Below are 15,978 nucleotides of genomic sequence, written 5' to 3' on the forward strand. Positions count from 1 at the left end.
AAGATACCACAAAGTCTGTTGTATATCCGATACATAGTAATGACAGTACCACGATCACTGATATCAATAGCAGCATCTATCATTATCATTGCTCAAAGCAGCTAAAGAGAGAAAACTGTCATGATTTAACAAGTTCAATGGGCCACTTCTGATTGTATTTCAATGACCACCAAAGGTCTGCCAAATATGAAGCATTTCTTTTCACAATTCTTTGTTAATCACACTCGTATTAAAACACAAGACAGTTAATTAATTGTAGACAACCATGGATAGATTATGAAAAAAAGGGACCCCTGGGCAGACCGGTAAAAGGCCCCCCAACCCTCCTACAGCGGAGCAGGACCCTGAGACAGAAGGTGACACAAACAACCACAGACCGTGCAGCTGTGTTGTTTGTAGTCATTTTGTGTCTCCAGCTGTGTAGTTTGCAGATGTTCTGCCTCTCTGTTTTGTGACTGTTGCTGGTCATTTTTGATCTCTTTGTTACTGATTTGCATCTTTGTGTATTCTTATATTGTCTCTTTGCAGTCATCCTGCTTCTGCTTTTACTTGTTTGCATCTTTTTGGAGTCATTTAGTATCTAAATGCAGTCATTCTGCATCTCTTTGACAAATTGAGTCTATTTGTGGTCATTTTGTGTCCTCCCACATCTTCTGTCACAGCTGTGGCTGGAGCAAAATGTATATCAACATTGCTTTTCACAAAAAATAACAGATCAATGAAATGCAAAGAAAAGTTCATATCAAGATAACAAAGAAGCACAAATAACACACACAAAAAAACTTGCAGAAAGAGGTTTAATTTTTCCAAATGTGGATGTTCACATTTAACAGCATTTAGTTTCAAGTTACAAATCAAAATGCAGTATGCAGCATATATTTAGTTCGAAAAGTTATTGCTTTCAACATTAAAGGATGCATAGAAGTGGCTCAGTTGCATAAATTAATGGTACCGTGTTAAAAAAACATATCAAGTAAAGGAATATATTTAAAATTACTCATTATTCAGTATCATTATTGTCTCTGAAAGCAAAGGGCAGCTTGTTTATAAACAGACGCTTTGTTTAAGTAATTGAATTCATAGTCTGAGTCTGTTGTTGTTTTTGCATTAATTCTGCCTCTTCAGTTTATCTTAAGCCTTACATTCCATATTTACTGATGATTGCCTTAGCACATGTAACGTAGGCTGACATGGCTTCATCCTTGGACATTCCTGAAAAAGTAAATTGATTTAAATTAAACACACAATATATCAAGCTGTTACTGTTTTAGCCGGGCAAGCAGCATGACAACAGGGATGGTAATGACAATATGTTGGTCAATCCACCACTTCTGTCCAGATTGAAATAATCTGACAGCTGTTGAAGGGATTGCTGGGAAATTTGGCCCAGATGTCAATGTTGCCCATTTTCCCTCTAGCAGCAACACTCGGTCAAATTTATCATGTATTCTATGAAATATTTCAATATCATCTGAATGGACTGGGAAAAAAATTGTTACAGACAATAACGGCTTTGAGTAGGGTACACAATAATTGCCTTGATGATCTCTTGACTTTTCCCTGAGTGCCTTGACCAGTGCAAAAATTTAATTTGTCCAATACTTTGGCGTACAATCAAATATCTAAAAAAAAAACGGATGGAATTCCCAGCACTTTAAGTTGCAGTTTGTGTGCTTATCAGAACATTTTAGCATGAATGGCCGACATTGTATAAATATAGTTGAGATTGCTGGTATCTTTGTTTATTTCACAGTGACTCAGTAACACAACAGGTAACAAGCCTTTTACGCTCACAAACATTGATAATTTGTTACCTTTCCGGGAGTCCCAGGCGTCCCACTTGGCTTTTCCTTTTGCGTCCAGCATTCCTGGACTATCTACAGTTGTGCGAGCACACAGAAAGCAAGATATGTTCTGAATTTAAGGAACACCGCATGGAAGTGATTCTGTTCTTCTGCATCTTATCATACCGGTGTTAATGTCTCCAACAAGCGCCTGTTTATATAGACCATAAAGGTGCAGCAGCTCCTCGTTTGAAGGCCTTGTCTTCGCCTTCTTTACATCCTCAGCCACCTTCTCAAACTCTTCCTGCAGGTGAATACATGGATAAGACAGGAAACAGTTTTGTTTTTATGAATAATGAGAACATTGTTTGCTCTGGAAAAGCAATGGGATATGCTTCCACTCATTGCCAAGTCAGACAGATGAACCAGTAAAATTTGGTGCAGCAGGAATGTATAGTAATTACATGATATAAGATATTAATTAGTTTCACTGAATAAGAAATCAGAGCATAGCATTCTCAAAATGGGGCATTGCCCGGGAGACCGATTGTTGCACCAGTTGGAGATAAACAATGGGCTTTTATTCAAGACTCCAGTGCTTCTGTGCCTACTTGAATAATCTGCTTTACAAAGGATCTGGGACATTTCAGAACAGATCATTATAGACCACAGGAGACCTTTTCAGGAAAGACAAAACCCCGAAAACCCCTGAACTCTCATTGCGTGAATTTAAATGTTCTTGAAACCATTTTAAATGTTACAAGGATTCATCTCTAAACCTTAATATTAGCCGAAATGAGATTTAAGCGTGAAAGTCAAGTATTTATCATCTTCTTAATTCAGTTAGAGGAAGATCCTGTTTGATATTCTCATCCCTACATCATATATATAGATATTCTCTTGTTGTTTCCTTTTTCGTTGCGCAACCTGCTGTCAAAAAGTTAACTGTGGCTGCAGCATCAGGACCACAGAGCCAGAGGATAGATATGCTTAGGCCTAGTGTCAAAGACGGATGATAACCACATTAGTTACAGTAGATGGCGTGAACGCACAGCACCGACACAACCGCTATTCATTCCATGGCGATAATGAGGCGTCTTATAAAGACATGAAATGAACACAAACGCATTAAATATCTTACCTGAAGAGACATCTTCGCGGAGGCAAGCTCGCAGCGCTGGTTAAAGTGTCGGCCCGGTCTGGAGGGTTTTACGCAGCAGCAGCTGTAATTGCGACACAGCTGATCAATGCAATAATGTCAGCCAATCAAAGGCCTGCAGAGGCGGGCGCAGAGAGCTGAGCAGGAGCTGATTTGTTGTCTGTCACCCTCACTCACTGCGACACAGTAATAATGTGGGTTAATGAAATAGCAGTCTATTGTACTGTACTTGAGGGGAATTTTAAGGTAAATCAACCTGAATTTAGTATTACATTCTATGCAGTTTGAAAATGTTCCTCCACTACATATTAGTTGGCACACAAAAAGTGTGCAAACATATTTGTTATAAAAAACCCATTATCACCCCCATTGATGCACCATGGGCATGAGGTAAGGCAAAAATAATTCACTGTTAACACAAAACCATTGCACTTCTTTTTTTTTTTAATGTATTTATCCCAAGAAAGCAAGCAAATAGAAGAACAAAGGAAGCATGTTTCCTGCCGCCTCTCTTGCTCGGGTAAAAACAAAAGATCAAAAACATTGGCCCAACAACACTGCAGGCTGGTCCTGTGTGTCTACCGACCTGAATATCCTCAGGTGCCCATAGTGTTTACTCATTTTACAGAACTTAAAAAAAAAAAAAAAAATACGAGTTAACCAAAATTAAACAGCCATAACACTAAACTAATTAAACAAAATAGCACAATACCAAATTCAGAGCAAATGAACAAATATTAGTCACTCCATAATAAAAAAAAATATAAATAGCTTTTCTAGGTTATGTGCTTTTATTAAAGCCAAAATGGCTTGCAGTGGAGTATTACTGTGGTGTTGCTTTTACTTTGGCTGATCTTCGTCCACCACATAAAATCAGTGACTTAGTGCCAGATATACAGCTTTATTAGATGTGTATACGTTTCTATCAAATTGAGTACCTCATGTATTTTTATTTTTATTTTTTTTAGCAGGAACTCTGTATTCGTTTCACGTTTGGATGTTTTTGTTGGTGGTGGTGGTGGTGGGGGTATGGATGTCGTGCTGCCTCTTTAACGCTGGTAGGCGCTGTAGGTGTTTTTAAATAAAGTTATTTGAATTTCAACAAGATGGCAGCGCCCCGTAGTTCTCCCATGCCGTTGGACTGAAGACGTGAACGCTATATAAATGTCATAAGAACAGGAAAAAGTGCTGCAGCTGCAAATAAATCGGGTAAAGTAACGTCAGTTAAATACCATGTCGCATGTTGTTGACTGTCGTAATGTTGACACGAGAACAGACGAAGATCATCTGAATGGAAGTTGACGGTGAATACATGTTTCTGCCGAGCCACTATAAACACATTACTGGTGATTATCCCCCTCAGACATGTTTACTTACTGCAAGGAGGCAGAAATACTCGCACCTAAAATTCATAAATCATTCAAATATTTAAAAGCTTTCAATTGAAGAGCCTGATCTATGCTGGATGTGTGTAGACCGATACAAAAAAAAAAAAAAATCAGATAACGATATAGTGGCAGCTTTTGTTTTGATCACTGTTTTGTCTGGTTGTCTTAATCTTTATTTGTTGTTCCCTCCTGTTTTAAACTATCCTAAAACCTATTTTAATGTGTTTAATTCATTTTTATCCATTTAACTTTTGTTCTTTCCTTAAGTGTCCTTTACAGATTTGTACATGTTGTGAGTTGGATGTTTGGTGGACATCATCTCAAACATTTCTTTGGCATTTCTGTGCAGTAATTTCTTGCCAACAACAATACATATCCGCTAAATTCTACTTCTAAAGCCAATTTTTCTCTTGTTCCCTATAGTTGTTCTTGTTTTAAGTCCAGACGAGACATGGCGACTCCAAGAAAGCAAGCAAAGAAGGAAACCAAACATCAGACTCCAGCCAAGACCTCCTTTACTTCACCCTTCATCCCTAAATGGAACCCACTTCCCCAAGAAGACATGCATTTCATCCTTAAAACTCTGAGGGATAAACTGATATCCACAGGTCTGGAGAAGAGAGAGGTAAAAGTGTTTCGCCTGTGGAGGAAAAAAAAGGAGCAGAAGCCTGCTGCCTCATCAGAACCTGCTCCTCCCCAGGTGGGCCAGGACGCACAGGTGTGTGAGCCCACCAAAAACGGCTGGACAGATGTGGCAGCCAGGCGACAGCTGGCCATCGGCATCAACGAGGTCACCAAGGCTCTGGAGAGGAATGAGCTCAAACTGCTGCTCGTGTGCAAGTCTGTCAAACCGAAACACATGACGAATCACCTGATAGCACTGAGCGCTACGAGAGGTGTGCCGGCCTGCCAGGTGCCTCGTCTGAGCCAGAGCGTGTCCACGCCGCTGGGGCTGAAGAGCGTCCTCGCACTGGGATTCAGACAGTGCTCCCCCAAAGACCACGAGGTGTTCACCGACACTGTCGATGCCATCAAAGCCAGAGTGTCTCCGCTGGACGTAGCATGGCTACAAGGTGCAGCACACAGAGTGACAGCTGAGGACCCTGCTGCCATGGAGGAGGAAGCTGAAAAGAGGCGAGGCCAAAAACGGAAAATAGAGAGTGAATCTGGAAACGTGTCCGAGTCTTCCTCCTCCTGCACGCTGCAGCCTCTTAAAGTGAAGAAAATAGTGGCGAACCCTGCAAAGAAAAAAAACACTGAGAAGAAAAAGAAGCCGCCTGTCAAATGAAAAAGAGACTCTGGAGAGCAGTTAAAGGACCATTCCTGTGGTTTTTGCACATTTTATCCCTTTGGTTTCTAAAGTTCTTTTGGCTTTTGACCATTTAAAATAAGGCGTGTTCTTCTTGTGACGCCCCATCACAGTTTATGCTAATTTTTCCTCACCACATTGTTTTATTTGAAAGATAATTGGAAGTCTGAAGAGGATTTGAAAGTATGGAATTTAAAAGTCAGAAAAAAAATTGGGGTGAGGACTTGCTTCTGTTCTTTTTAATATTTGAGAATTAATTGAACATATTGGTGGTTGGAACTGTTGGTTTTCACACAATTTTTTGTTTCATGATTAATCAAGAAAGCTTTATAAAGAAGTTACTCACAAGTCGTGTTCCTTTTTAAAGTGAGTTTATTCAATCAAATATCCATGCTGGTATAGCTGACGTGTGTGTTGAAACAGATTGTTATTTTGCATGGGGTCATGTCTAAATGATGCTGGTACAAGTTCTTCAGCTTTTTCACAGCTTACAATGGAATTGAATAAAAATATTGTTCTTCAGTTAGAGAAAGCTGTATGACATTTCAAAAGTACACCCCCCCTCACCCCACCTCGAAATCTTAAAAAAAAAAAAAAAACATCTTTTAAATAAGGCAGGTACTTCAGGTTGAGTTCTCACTAAAGGGTGTGGCTCGTAACATCAATGCTAAAATCAAAACAGCAGCAAAACTGACATGCTCAAACTTCATTCAGACAGCTGCAGGCAACACAACATCCTGGGACACAACAACATCCATGAGGCACGCCGTTGACTCAGTAACCCACTTTAAATTAGTTAAATAAATGCCAATAACATCTGTCTTTAGTGAACAAAACTCATTCAACCTTCCAGAGAATTAAAAAAGAAAAGAAAAAAAACCCTGAAGCATAGACTGACCACTGTTTGTCCTTTTCTGGCAAATCTATAAAGGGATGAGAAGAAAATTGCATTTAATACCAAAAGATTGACAACAAACAAACGGAAGCAGCCTTTACCTCTTTAAGTTCTGCAGAGCCACATGAACAGAAACATCAAACATTAAGTAACTCAGAGCAAACAGACTATTTAAAACATGTAAGCTTTGAGTAAAGTGGCAGCTCTGCCACAGAACGAGCGGTCTGACAACAGCTCTTCATCAAAGATCCTAATCTGCTCATTGGAGCACAGAGAACTGCCCAAATACTCTCAAAAATTATGTTCTGAAGTCGTCTTTTTAAACTGGAATTTTTAGGGAAACACTTTAAATAACAAAAATGATATCTTAAGACATTTTGAAGGGTACAGATATAAATATGAGAACAGTTTCATGAATTTAGCTGCACAACACACTAAAAAAATGACCTACAGTATATTTTTATGACACACAAAATACAGTACCATTAAAAAATAAATCCAGAGAAGTCAATAAAAATGGACCTGGAAAATAGGACGAGCTCAAATTTGAAGCTGATGTGGTTGCTGATGCAGGCTTTTGATTCTTCAGCTGCTGTATCTACCACCTAGTTATTCCCAATAAACATCCTCCTGTAGGTGAGTGGATGGATGGTAATGTGTGTATTGATAAGACAGATGTTTCCAAGCTCAGTGTTGTACATCTGACTAATCAGCCCTTTCACAGGAGCAGCTTATTTACTGCTTTGCAACACTGGTTGTTTCTCTGCAAGAGATCTGAGTGGAAATGACTAAATCTACCAAAAAAATGGACCTCGGTTGCTTCAAACACGACTAAACTGAGAACTTTACCCTTTCAAAATAAATACGCCATTTTTACATTATAAAACTGTATTTAGACAGAAACTATTTTGATTTTTTTTTTTTGTACAAAATCCAAATCAAATTGACCTTTTCAAGCGTTAAGTGGAGTCATTCTCACTAACCTGCTTGTGCGCTCAGCACTTCAACTTCACTTTATTCAGCTACTGTTACTTTTTGCCTCTAATTTGCTAACTGGACAGCACACCATCAACATGCAAATAACCCTACGCTGTGCTTGTTACTACAAACAGTAAATATGACCACACATAAGGTTTAAATGTTGTATTAAAAAATACCCGCTCTAGAAACAGCTTTATAACGTGAAAACAGCTCCCATCGTTTGTAAAAACCAAGATTGTACCGCAACCCGTCCGTTTTGAAATCTGACCCTTTAAGTAAGGACCCTTTGCTCGTTTTAGGAACTCAAAAATTGTGCTTCATCAATGCAATACATTCTTCAATAAAAAAACGCTTCAACCCACATCGAACAAACTCAGTGACTTCTACACTACGTATGAGGAAAATACTTTGGATCAGCCCTCCCGAACCCCAAACTCACACTACAGTAATAAATATGATCTGGCTTTAAATGTACATGTAACTATATAGTTTTTAACAAAAACATGTCTATCAATGCACCAGTAGGATGAGTCCTTCTGTGAAGACACTCTTTTTGTTCATGTTTATGATTCTCTATATGTGAACATGTTTGAAGTTTGTAGTGTTTAAAGTCAAGATATATTTTCTCTGGGATTCTTGTGGGGAATAAAGCTTCTCTACTGAGGCCCAGAGCAGCCGGCAGAGACGCTCGACTGACCACAACGATATGAAAAGGGGAAGGAGCAATAATAAATGGAGCGGGCACGCGATAACTAAATGTTTGGATGGGATCAACAAAATAAGAATGGTTGGTAATTATATCTGGTCATGTTTACTTGTTGATTATCATTTACATAGTTCCATGTCATGAAATTAAACAACATGCCAGTCCCTTGTGACAAAGTGTCTGTTGAAGGGCTAAACAAAATTCACAATGTCAAGGCATCCTCTTCAATGTCAAACTGGTGTGTGTTAAATGTGAGAGCGCATGTCAGGAGCATTGTACTGTATGAGTATCTCAGGCATAGCATGACTTCACATTCAGGATGTTGATGATTTAAGAGTTTTTCACCTCCAGGTGAACTGAGAGTGTTCGTGATGACACAGGGGTCGAGTGAACCTCGTCCCGGTCACCAGGTTGGTTTTTACTGTTGTAGTTCTCATTGTCTAGCTTGGGCTACCTGTATGTCCAGGTAAGGAATATCCAGAGGTCACTTACAACCTCTCGTGTTTGTGTAGCAGCCGGGGAGAGGTCTGCTACTGAAGGACGAGGCCAACCTGGAACACAGAGGTCAACCTGTTATCACACCAGTTCAAATAAAAGGAAAAGAAACATTTTCAAATCCAGGTAAGTGTTTAAAAAGGATGAGAGTCATGCACAGAAATTAAAATGGGCAAAATTTATAGATGACTTTTTACTAACTATTTACACACACCATCAGCCAGTTGTAACTGTAAAGCTAACAACCTGACAGACATGATGGCTAAAAAGGAAATGATGTGATGTATTGATGGAAAACGTTAAAATATTTTTCACAAAAAAACCCACCGTATGCCGAAATTTGAAAAGCGTGATGATAATAATTATCTAAAGAGGGAGCAGTCATGCAGTAATGAATGATCTGGTGCTCCTTTTTATGGTGCGTTTTTATATACATTTTCCATATAATCTGTCTATCTGTGTATTTCTCATTAACTTTTGTGTTTTGATTGTGTATACCTATTGTTGAGTGTATGATTTGGATTGTCTCCTGTGAATGTGTTGTGAATTGTTAATCTTCTGTATTTTAAAGGCCCATCTAAGAACGGGCATTGCAAATTATCTTAAACTATAAATGCTGTGGTGTGTCGCATTGTTTATGCTCCATACTTATCCCTACACAAACAAACATGAAATTAAATAAATAAATGTCCAAATACTGTGCATTTGTTTAGCTTAATGTGATATTTTCCACTCTTTACACATTTATAGATTTCTTGGTGTAAGCATATATAAATAAAACAGTCAAACCTACACTTACAGGATTAATAGTTCAACTTAATGTATGATTTGACCTCCTTAAAATGTTATATTTGAAGGTTTATCACAGCTTGTGAAGCAGCGGTGACTCCCTGTTTACAGAGGTGATTGCTTTTCCTTGGTCAGTTCTGTTGTACTTATGTATAAATTACTACGGTGGAGACATTACTGACTTTTTGATGGTGCAACCTAATTTGGTAAATCACTTGTTTGAAACCAGCTAGTAGTTCCTAAGGTCAGATGAAGGCCTTCACACACAAACTTAGTGAATGACTTACAAATAGCTGCAGCAAATCAATCCAAAGAACCAAAAAAAAAAAAATCATCACATATATATAAAATACTGCTTATTTCTCAAAACTGAGCCTGTGTGGACCTTAAAGCAAAATTACTACTTATTTCTTTGACTCCAGTATAATATGTGCAGCTTGCAGAGCGTTATGGTCCAACAAAGAGTCGCTTCAGTTAAAACCGAGATGATAACTACAGACAGTTTTCATTGCAAAATAAATCCCATCAATGAACTAGATTTTAAAGGACACTAACTTAAAGCCGATGTGGTGAAAAATCATGCTGCTGACCTTATCGGGGTCCATCGGGGGACATTTCCAGTTGTAGAGGTAATACTGCAGATTCCCATCTCCTATGCCAAACTTGAGCTTCTCCAAAAACATCTTATTCTCCATTAGATCCAAGGCATTGAACACATCGAAACCTTTCTGTTAAACGAACAGAACGAACATCATGATTACTCACACAGCAGCAAGAACACGATCAAAACCCTGGTTCAACTAGGTAGACTATCCTGTAATTCATTTGTTCTGGATTCTGCCCTTTTTTTTTTTATTTTTTTTTTTTATTGTAACTGAAGGTCTGCAGGAACCTTCCCTTCATCCTGAATTCAAAATCAACAGCCGAAAACACAAAAGAAAGGTTTCATTATTTGGTATTGGTGTTTTACAGTAGAAAGTAAGCGTACCAGTTTGGCCAGGATCAGTGCATCATTCATTAAGTCCAGTAGCGGGGTTTGGGTATGAACGTTGTAAAAAGAGTAAGCAGCCTTCAGGCTCCTATGGAGAGGGTGGTGCATCACGGTCGATGGCAACGTGTAGAAACTAGCGAAATCCGTAAGTACGCCACCAGCACCCTGAGAGAGAGAGAGAGAGAGAGAGAGAGAGAGAGAGAGACAAGAAGACAGCGGTTTCAACGGACACAAGAGTCAGAGAGAGTTGGTGTCTTCAGGTTTAGAGGCTGACTCCACATACCTCCACTACGTATGTGTCAATTATGTTGTCCTGCGGTAAGAACCAGTGAGCCACCTCCTCCTCTCCCATGGAAGGGGCCAGCTGGAAACGTCTCAGGTATTTCTGTAACAGCTCGGTAACCTGGCGGATGTCATCCCTCTCCATCGGCCGCAGACCTGGAGTCTTGGTGCTCTGTGTGCGGTGGAGAGAGTGAGAGGAAATGAGTTCCTGCCATTAATAAGAACGGTAGAGAAAGATGCCGGGCTGTCAGATGTGAGTGTTTACATCTGGTAGTCTGTAGAGTTTCATGGTTCTTTGCAGGGTCATGTTTCTGCTCAGGTGGGAGAATTTAACTTCCACAAGCTTTCTAGGGTTCAAAGAACGATGCCAGTACCTGAAAAAGGGGGAGGAGGGAGGAGGGAGGGGGGGGAAAGGAGTTGAGCAGTATTGACACCATATCCTGTGTATGTTGTGTCTGAATGTTGCATAGCATACCGGCATGTAGACACAGGTTTAGGCAGTACGACTCCTGCCGTGTATACTGCCTGAAATATTCCCTCCAAGTTCACCCTCCGTGTTATCTCTCTGATTAGCACAGGAGCAACACGCTTTGAACGCAGCTTCTTATGAACACACAGGAAGTTGATTTCTACCATCGTCTTCAGCCTGAAACAACAGCAATTAAGAAGATGGACAGGTCATTAGCATTAAAGTGTCTTAATTGGCTCGCATCACTCCTGCTCCAAATGCAAGCGATCAGTTAGGAGCGCTTACGCGTCGTAGATGCGTATATCTGCAGGGATGGCACTGATGAAGCCAACGAGCTTCTTATTTGAGGACACCCGCACTCCGCAATGCCACTGTGGTAACCAGCCGGGTGGACGCAGAGCCCTGAGAGGGAACAACAGGGGACGCTTAGCGGCAGAACAAAACATTTTGACAAACAAGAGGAGCATCCAAAATGAAATCTCACCATTTGAGAAAGCTCGGTGAATAATCAAATCTGAACATGTTATCGTCATCCTCCACATAGTTTTCATTTAACAAGGTGTACAACTCCTTCAGCTGAAAAAGAAAGAAAAATAAATGGTGAATTTTTTTGTGTGATTTCTATTATTATTCCTATTTGAGTATTTTAGAGCAACAATGCACTTACGACATCAGCATTGCTGAGATCCAGAGTGTCCCACATAAAGCCTTGAGGTAAAGAATATGGCTCCTGTCTGATGTTTTCTTTGTCAGCTTCAATTGGCCCATGACTCGTCACAACTTCATCTGCAAAATTAGCACGGCTTTGGTCAGAGACATAAAACTCTTCCAATCACCGCTCTTTCAGTGGGCCCGGAAATCTCCTGTCCTCACATTTTTCAGCATCCTGAAATGTCTTCAAACAGACAAATTTGCTGAAAGCATTGATCACACACAATAAAAATCTGCTCCCGTTGGTCCCGTGTTAATATAACGCCGTTAAAAACGCCCAGTGAGAACGCCTGGACTCCAACTGCATCCAACAGCTGACGCTTTTTTTTTTGGGATGCTGGCTCTGAGCATCACATACTGATGAGATGAAACTATTAAGATTGCACTGCTGCGCAAAAACAGTGTTAAAGAAAGATAATAACAACTGGCTACTGCCAGAGATAATATCATTATCTGTAATCATCCATTACACAGTAGAGATTAACAATCAGTGAATCATTAAGAGTTTATGAGGTACCAAATGCAAGCTTTTCCTCAATAAGCTTTACTTGGCATGGAGTCGTTCAGCAGCACAATTCAGTTCAATTAAGTTCAATAAATTAGGTGAACATTGTTCTTGCTCTCACTTGCTCGCAATTTAAGTAGGTACTTACTTAACTTTGGGACAGGTTGGGTGTCCCAGAACTGATACTTGTGCTTGGCTGCCTCGTCGATACTCTTTGCCGGACCCTGGCAGGACAGCAGCTCCATGGCTCTTTGGATGTCCTGCAGCTTCTGAATGGGCAAACCAGGGTTCTGACAGTACAGAAAGGACACAAATCAGAGCAGAGACGACATGAATCAACCGCTCTCTGAATGTGTGACACAGCACACAGTTTGTATGTAGCAATAAGCTAAAGACTTAATGTCCCGTATAGTCCAAGAACAGATAAAAAGACACAACAGAGGGCATGTGTAAGAGTTATGCCCTGTTCAAATAAAAGCCTGTACCAGACAGGGGATGAGCACCGGTTCCAGTTTTACTTCATCGCTCACTGCAGACCGTCGGGAACTGAACGTCCACAACTGTAACCCGGTCACAATAACACAGTTTATCGTGGACGTGTACTATGTTTACATGCACGTGTTCCTGTCTTGAGTCTTATCCTGGTTTTGATTTTGTGCATGACATAATGTTCACAGCGAACATGAGAAAACCTGCTTAATCGTGTCCTTACATTCAGACTGTCACAAAATCAATGTCTGTAATAGTGTTGTTCTTTTGTTCATGAATGAAACTTGAAATTGGTCTGTGTCCACGTTATACATGATGAAGATACATGCACGTCTCTGTTGTTTACACTTCTGCTCGATTTCTTTTCTTCATCCTATCAGCACAAATTACTGACCTCTGCACCAATTTACATACAATAGTACATTGTACTTGCACATGGGCAAAAACATAACTGGGAAAGCAACGTCCATCAAGTCTGTGCTAGACGCTGCTACCGTAGTGATTAGGGGAACCTCGGGAACATCCCTATAAACCAGGAGCAGAGTCAAGGTCAAGGCTGGACAACCCAAACTAACCCATTCACACTGATGGCAAACAACCAGGTGCATTCTCGCTTATGTTCATAAGCAGTGGAGGAAGACGTATTTAGATCCTTTACTTAATGAGAAGTACTAATATCACACTGTGAAAATACTCCACTGCAAGGTTAAAGTCCTGCATTCAAAACCATACTTAAGTTAAAGTATGCAAGTATCACCAGCAAAATAGTACGCAAGTAAAAGTACACACTACGTAGTAAATGCTGCCCGCCGGTGTTTTACTATTATATACATGTTTAATGCATCATATTCAAGAATATCATCAAATGCAAAAAACAATGCATTGTCCAGCAAATCCAAGACGATTTTATTATAGTTTATTAAGCTTAAAAAGTAGAAGACTTTTCTCAGCCTTAAAGAACCATCTCGTGCTTTAGTTTATCAGAATTGTTATTATTTCAAAACGACTAATTTTGGAGATACGTGGTTTTCCCAGGACAGAAAGAGTACGAAAAACTGTAATCTTAAAAGTAACTAAAGCTGCCAGACAAATTTAATGGAGTAAAAAAAAAAAGGACGAAATTTGTCTCTTGAGATTTAGTGGAGTAGAAAGTAGATTAAAATGGAAAATCAAGACCGAATAATATATATATATATATATATATATATATATATAAAAGTGTACTTAAGTAAATAAACCTCAAGTTGGACAGTAACTCTGCACCTCTGAAGGGTTTCAGGGTTTCAGTGATCATCACACCTTGATCTCCTGAGAGTCAGAGGCAGAGTCCGACTTGGCTCCCCCCGAGCTCGGCTTCTCTTTCTTCCTCTTCTGCTTCTTCTTCTTCCTCTTGGCCCCCAGGTCTCCCCCTGGACTGCTACAGATATGAACACACACACACACACAGAAAAAAAAAAAAGAGGAAAAAAAAAAGAAAAGCACACCGCCGACTTGAACACACGGTGCTAACGTTAGCTACCACACCGACCACTGACAAGACGAGCTACTTCAACGTTAGCATCCTCACGGGTTGTGCTGGCTGTCATTTCATTCTGCGGGACTTTAAATACACACACGGTTTTTAAAAACAAAACAAAAAAACAAAAAAAAAAGTCAAAACGCCATTCAAATGAAGCACCGCTCTTTCTTTTTTTTTTTTTTTTTTTTAAACGTCGGCCTTTAAGCGAATCCCCCCCCCCCCCCACCTCCTCCTCCTCCTCCCCCCCCCCCCCGGGGTTGTTTGTGTCGGCTAGCATTAAGAAAGCTAACTGCGCTAGCCGACAGCGAACAAGCCTGCCTGAAATAACGTCGCTGCGTTTCCCGACCGGACCGGACCGGACCGGACCGGACGGACTGGGCCACCCTCACCCTTGCATATGCTCGTTCTCCTCTTCGTTGTCTCCGTCTATCCCGCAGGTGTCCTGGTCGTCCAGCTCCAGGCTCTGCTGGCTGGCCGCGGATTCACTGTCCTCCGCCATCGTAAAAATGTGTGTGTGTGTGTGTGTGTGTGTGTGTGTTTTTTTTTTAAATAGTCAACCCGCCGTGTTATAAAGGCTGACGGGCAGCGGCGAGAGATGGAAAAACAAAGAAAATGTCGGAGGGGAGGGGAAGGGGGGGGGGGGGGAGAAACAGAAACGGCGCCGCCTGGCGGCCGAATGAAGGAGTGCAGCGCTAAACTCCCCCCATTTGGTAACGTCAGATAGGTTACAAGTCCACTGGTACAATGCACATATTTATTTAGATTGCACACTGCAGCTTTGAATACTCCTGCAATTGATAAAACTCCCAGGTTTCAAATGTGTAAGTGATATTTTAACACACGCGCAGGGCTCCTGTACAAGACAGCTTCATTGCATCAGGTAATAATAATAATAATAATAATAATAATGCAGACGCTGTTATAGCAAGATACTGTACTTCCGTGGTGCAAATGCACAAGCGTATCTGCAATTGATCGAACTGCAAAATACAACCGAAATGCAGTGAATCTGGGACTTTTGTTGTCTTTTTGGGGGGTTGGCAAGAGAGCTTCTCACCTGGTCAGAGGGTACTCGTGCCTTATTAAAGCTTAAATGATACATACAATGTTAAATTGCCTTAAATAATGGGGCTAAGTGAAAACAAGAATGCTGCAAATGCTTTTTATCAGTGGATATTTTTCAAAACTCAGACCTATCATTGTGGTATTAGTACAAATAACAAGAAAAATGTAATAATGATAAAACACTGAAGCCTGACTGGAAGGAAGAGCAACATAACTACTTAAATAGAGGTAGAAACTACTGCTATAAAACATCTAATTAATATACAATGGAAAGTTTTAGTATTTTGGCTTTAAAAGCACTGCCCCAAAAGTACTGTCACATAAATGCATCTGGTCAGAAATATTAAGTCATTTCATCCTTTGCTGGCATTCATTCCTAAAGACAATCAGTAAAAGGGGGTCTGAGGTTGAAAAAGTGAACTTACTGACCGCACATGAAAA

The 15,978-nt window shown here is 40.2% G+C and overlaps 3 protein-coding genes across 4 annotated transcripts; 1 reads left to right on the plus strand and 2 right to left on the minus strand.

The window, feature by feature from the left end:
* Nucleotides 1–783: 783 nt before the first annotated feature.
* Nucleotides 784–3,034, minus strand: acbd7 (acyl-CoA binding domain containing 7). Its single transcript, XM_069142825.1, has 4 exons — nucleotides 2,926–3,034; nucleotides 1,971–2,088; nucleotides 1,815–1,877; nucleotides 784–1,212 (listed from the first exon to the last, which is right to left on the minus strand). The coding sequence occupies exons 1-4, from the start codon at nucleotides 2,935–2,937 to the stop codon at nucleotides 1,139–1,141; spliced, it is 267 nt and encodes an 88-aa protein (XP_068998926.1). The 5' UTR covers nucleotides 2,938–3,034; the 3' UTR covers nucleotides 784–1,138.
* Nucleotides 3,035–4,058: 1,024 nt separating this feature from the next.
* On the plus strand, nucleotides 4,059–5,926 carry rpp38 (ribonuclease P/MRP 38 subunit). The gene is made up of 2 exons (XM_069142827.1): nucleotides 4,059–4,152; nucleotides 4,755–5,926. Exon 2 carries the CDS (start codon nucleotides 4,783–4,785, stop codon nucleotides 5,617–5,619), a length of 837 nt encoding a protein of 278 aa, XP_068998928.1. The 5' UTR covers nucleotides 4,059–4,152; nucleotides 4,755–4,782; the 3' UTR covers nucleotides 5,620–5,926.
* Nucleotides 5,927–5,994: 68 nt separating this feature from the next.
* Nucleotides 5,995–15,099, minus strand: nmt2 (N-myristoyltransferase 2). Of its 2 annotated transcripts, XR_011177914.1 has the most exons (13): nucleotides 14,862–15,099; nucleotides 14,253–14,370; nucleotides 12,613–12,754; nucleotides 11,916–12,034; nucleotides 11,733–11,824; nucleotides 11,534–11,650; nucleotides 11,255–11,425; nucleotides 11,045–11,153; nucleotides 10,781–10,951; nucleotides 10,495–10,662; nucleotides 10,097–10,234; nucleotides 8,568–8,773; nucleotides 5,995–6,563 (listed from the first exon to the last, which is right to left on the minus strand). XR_011177914.1 is itself a non-coding variant. In XM_069142826.1 (12 exons), the coding sequence occupies exons 1-12, from the start codon at nucleotides 14,969–14,971 to the stop codon at nucleotides 8,753–8,755; spliced, it is 1,476 nt and encodes a 491-aa protein (XP_068998927.1). In that variant the 5' UTR covers nucleotides 14,972–15,099; the 3' UTR covers nucleotides 5,995–8,752. The 2 variants fall into 2 exon arrangements, 1 of the variants encoding a protein (XP_068998927.1); XM_069142826.1 differs by having other exon boundaries at nucleotides 5,995–8,773.
* Between the last annotated feature and the right edge of the window lie 879 nt (nucleotides 15,100–15,978).

This window comes from Embiotoca jacksoni, unplaced genomic scaffold (genome assembly GCF_022577435.1).
Source record: "Embiotoca jacksoni isolate LCO1_2020_lvr unplaced genomic scaffold, fEmbJac1.0.p SCAF_11, whole genome shotgun sequence".
Lineage (NCBI taxonomy): Eukaryota > Metazoa > Chordata > Actinopteri > Embiotocidae > Embiotoca > Embiotoca jacksoni.

Excerpts from the sequence above, each read along its gene's own strand:
- acbd7 (XM_069142825.1), bottom strand. Across the intron at positions 1,878-1,970 it reads TGTTGGAGACATTAACACCG|ATAGTCCAGGAATGCTGGAC; the intron begins GTATGATAAGAT and ends GCACAACTGTAG. Across the intron at positions 1,213-1,814 it reads CGCCTGGGACTCCCGGAAAG|GAATGTCCAAGGATGAAGCC; the intron begins GTAACAAATTAT and ends TTACTTTTTCAG.
- rpp38 (XM_069142827.1), top strand. The coding sequence starts at position 4,783 with ATGGCGACTCCAAGAAAGCAAGCAAAGAAGGAAACCAAACATCAGACT.
- nmt2 (XM_069142826.1), bottom strand. The coding sequence starts at position 14,971 with ATGGCGGAGGACAGTGAATCCGCGGCCAGCCAGCAGAGCCTGGAGCTG. Across the intron at positions 14,371-14,861 it reads GAGAACGAGCATATGCAAGG|CAGTCCAGGGGGAGACCTGG; the intron begins GTGAGGGTGGCC and ends TCATATCTGTAG. Across the intron at positions 10,663-10,780 it reads TTGACACATACGTAGTGGAG|GGTGCTGGTGGCGTACTTAC; the intron begins GTATGTGGAGTC and ends TCTCTCTCTCAG.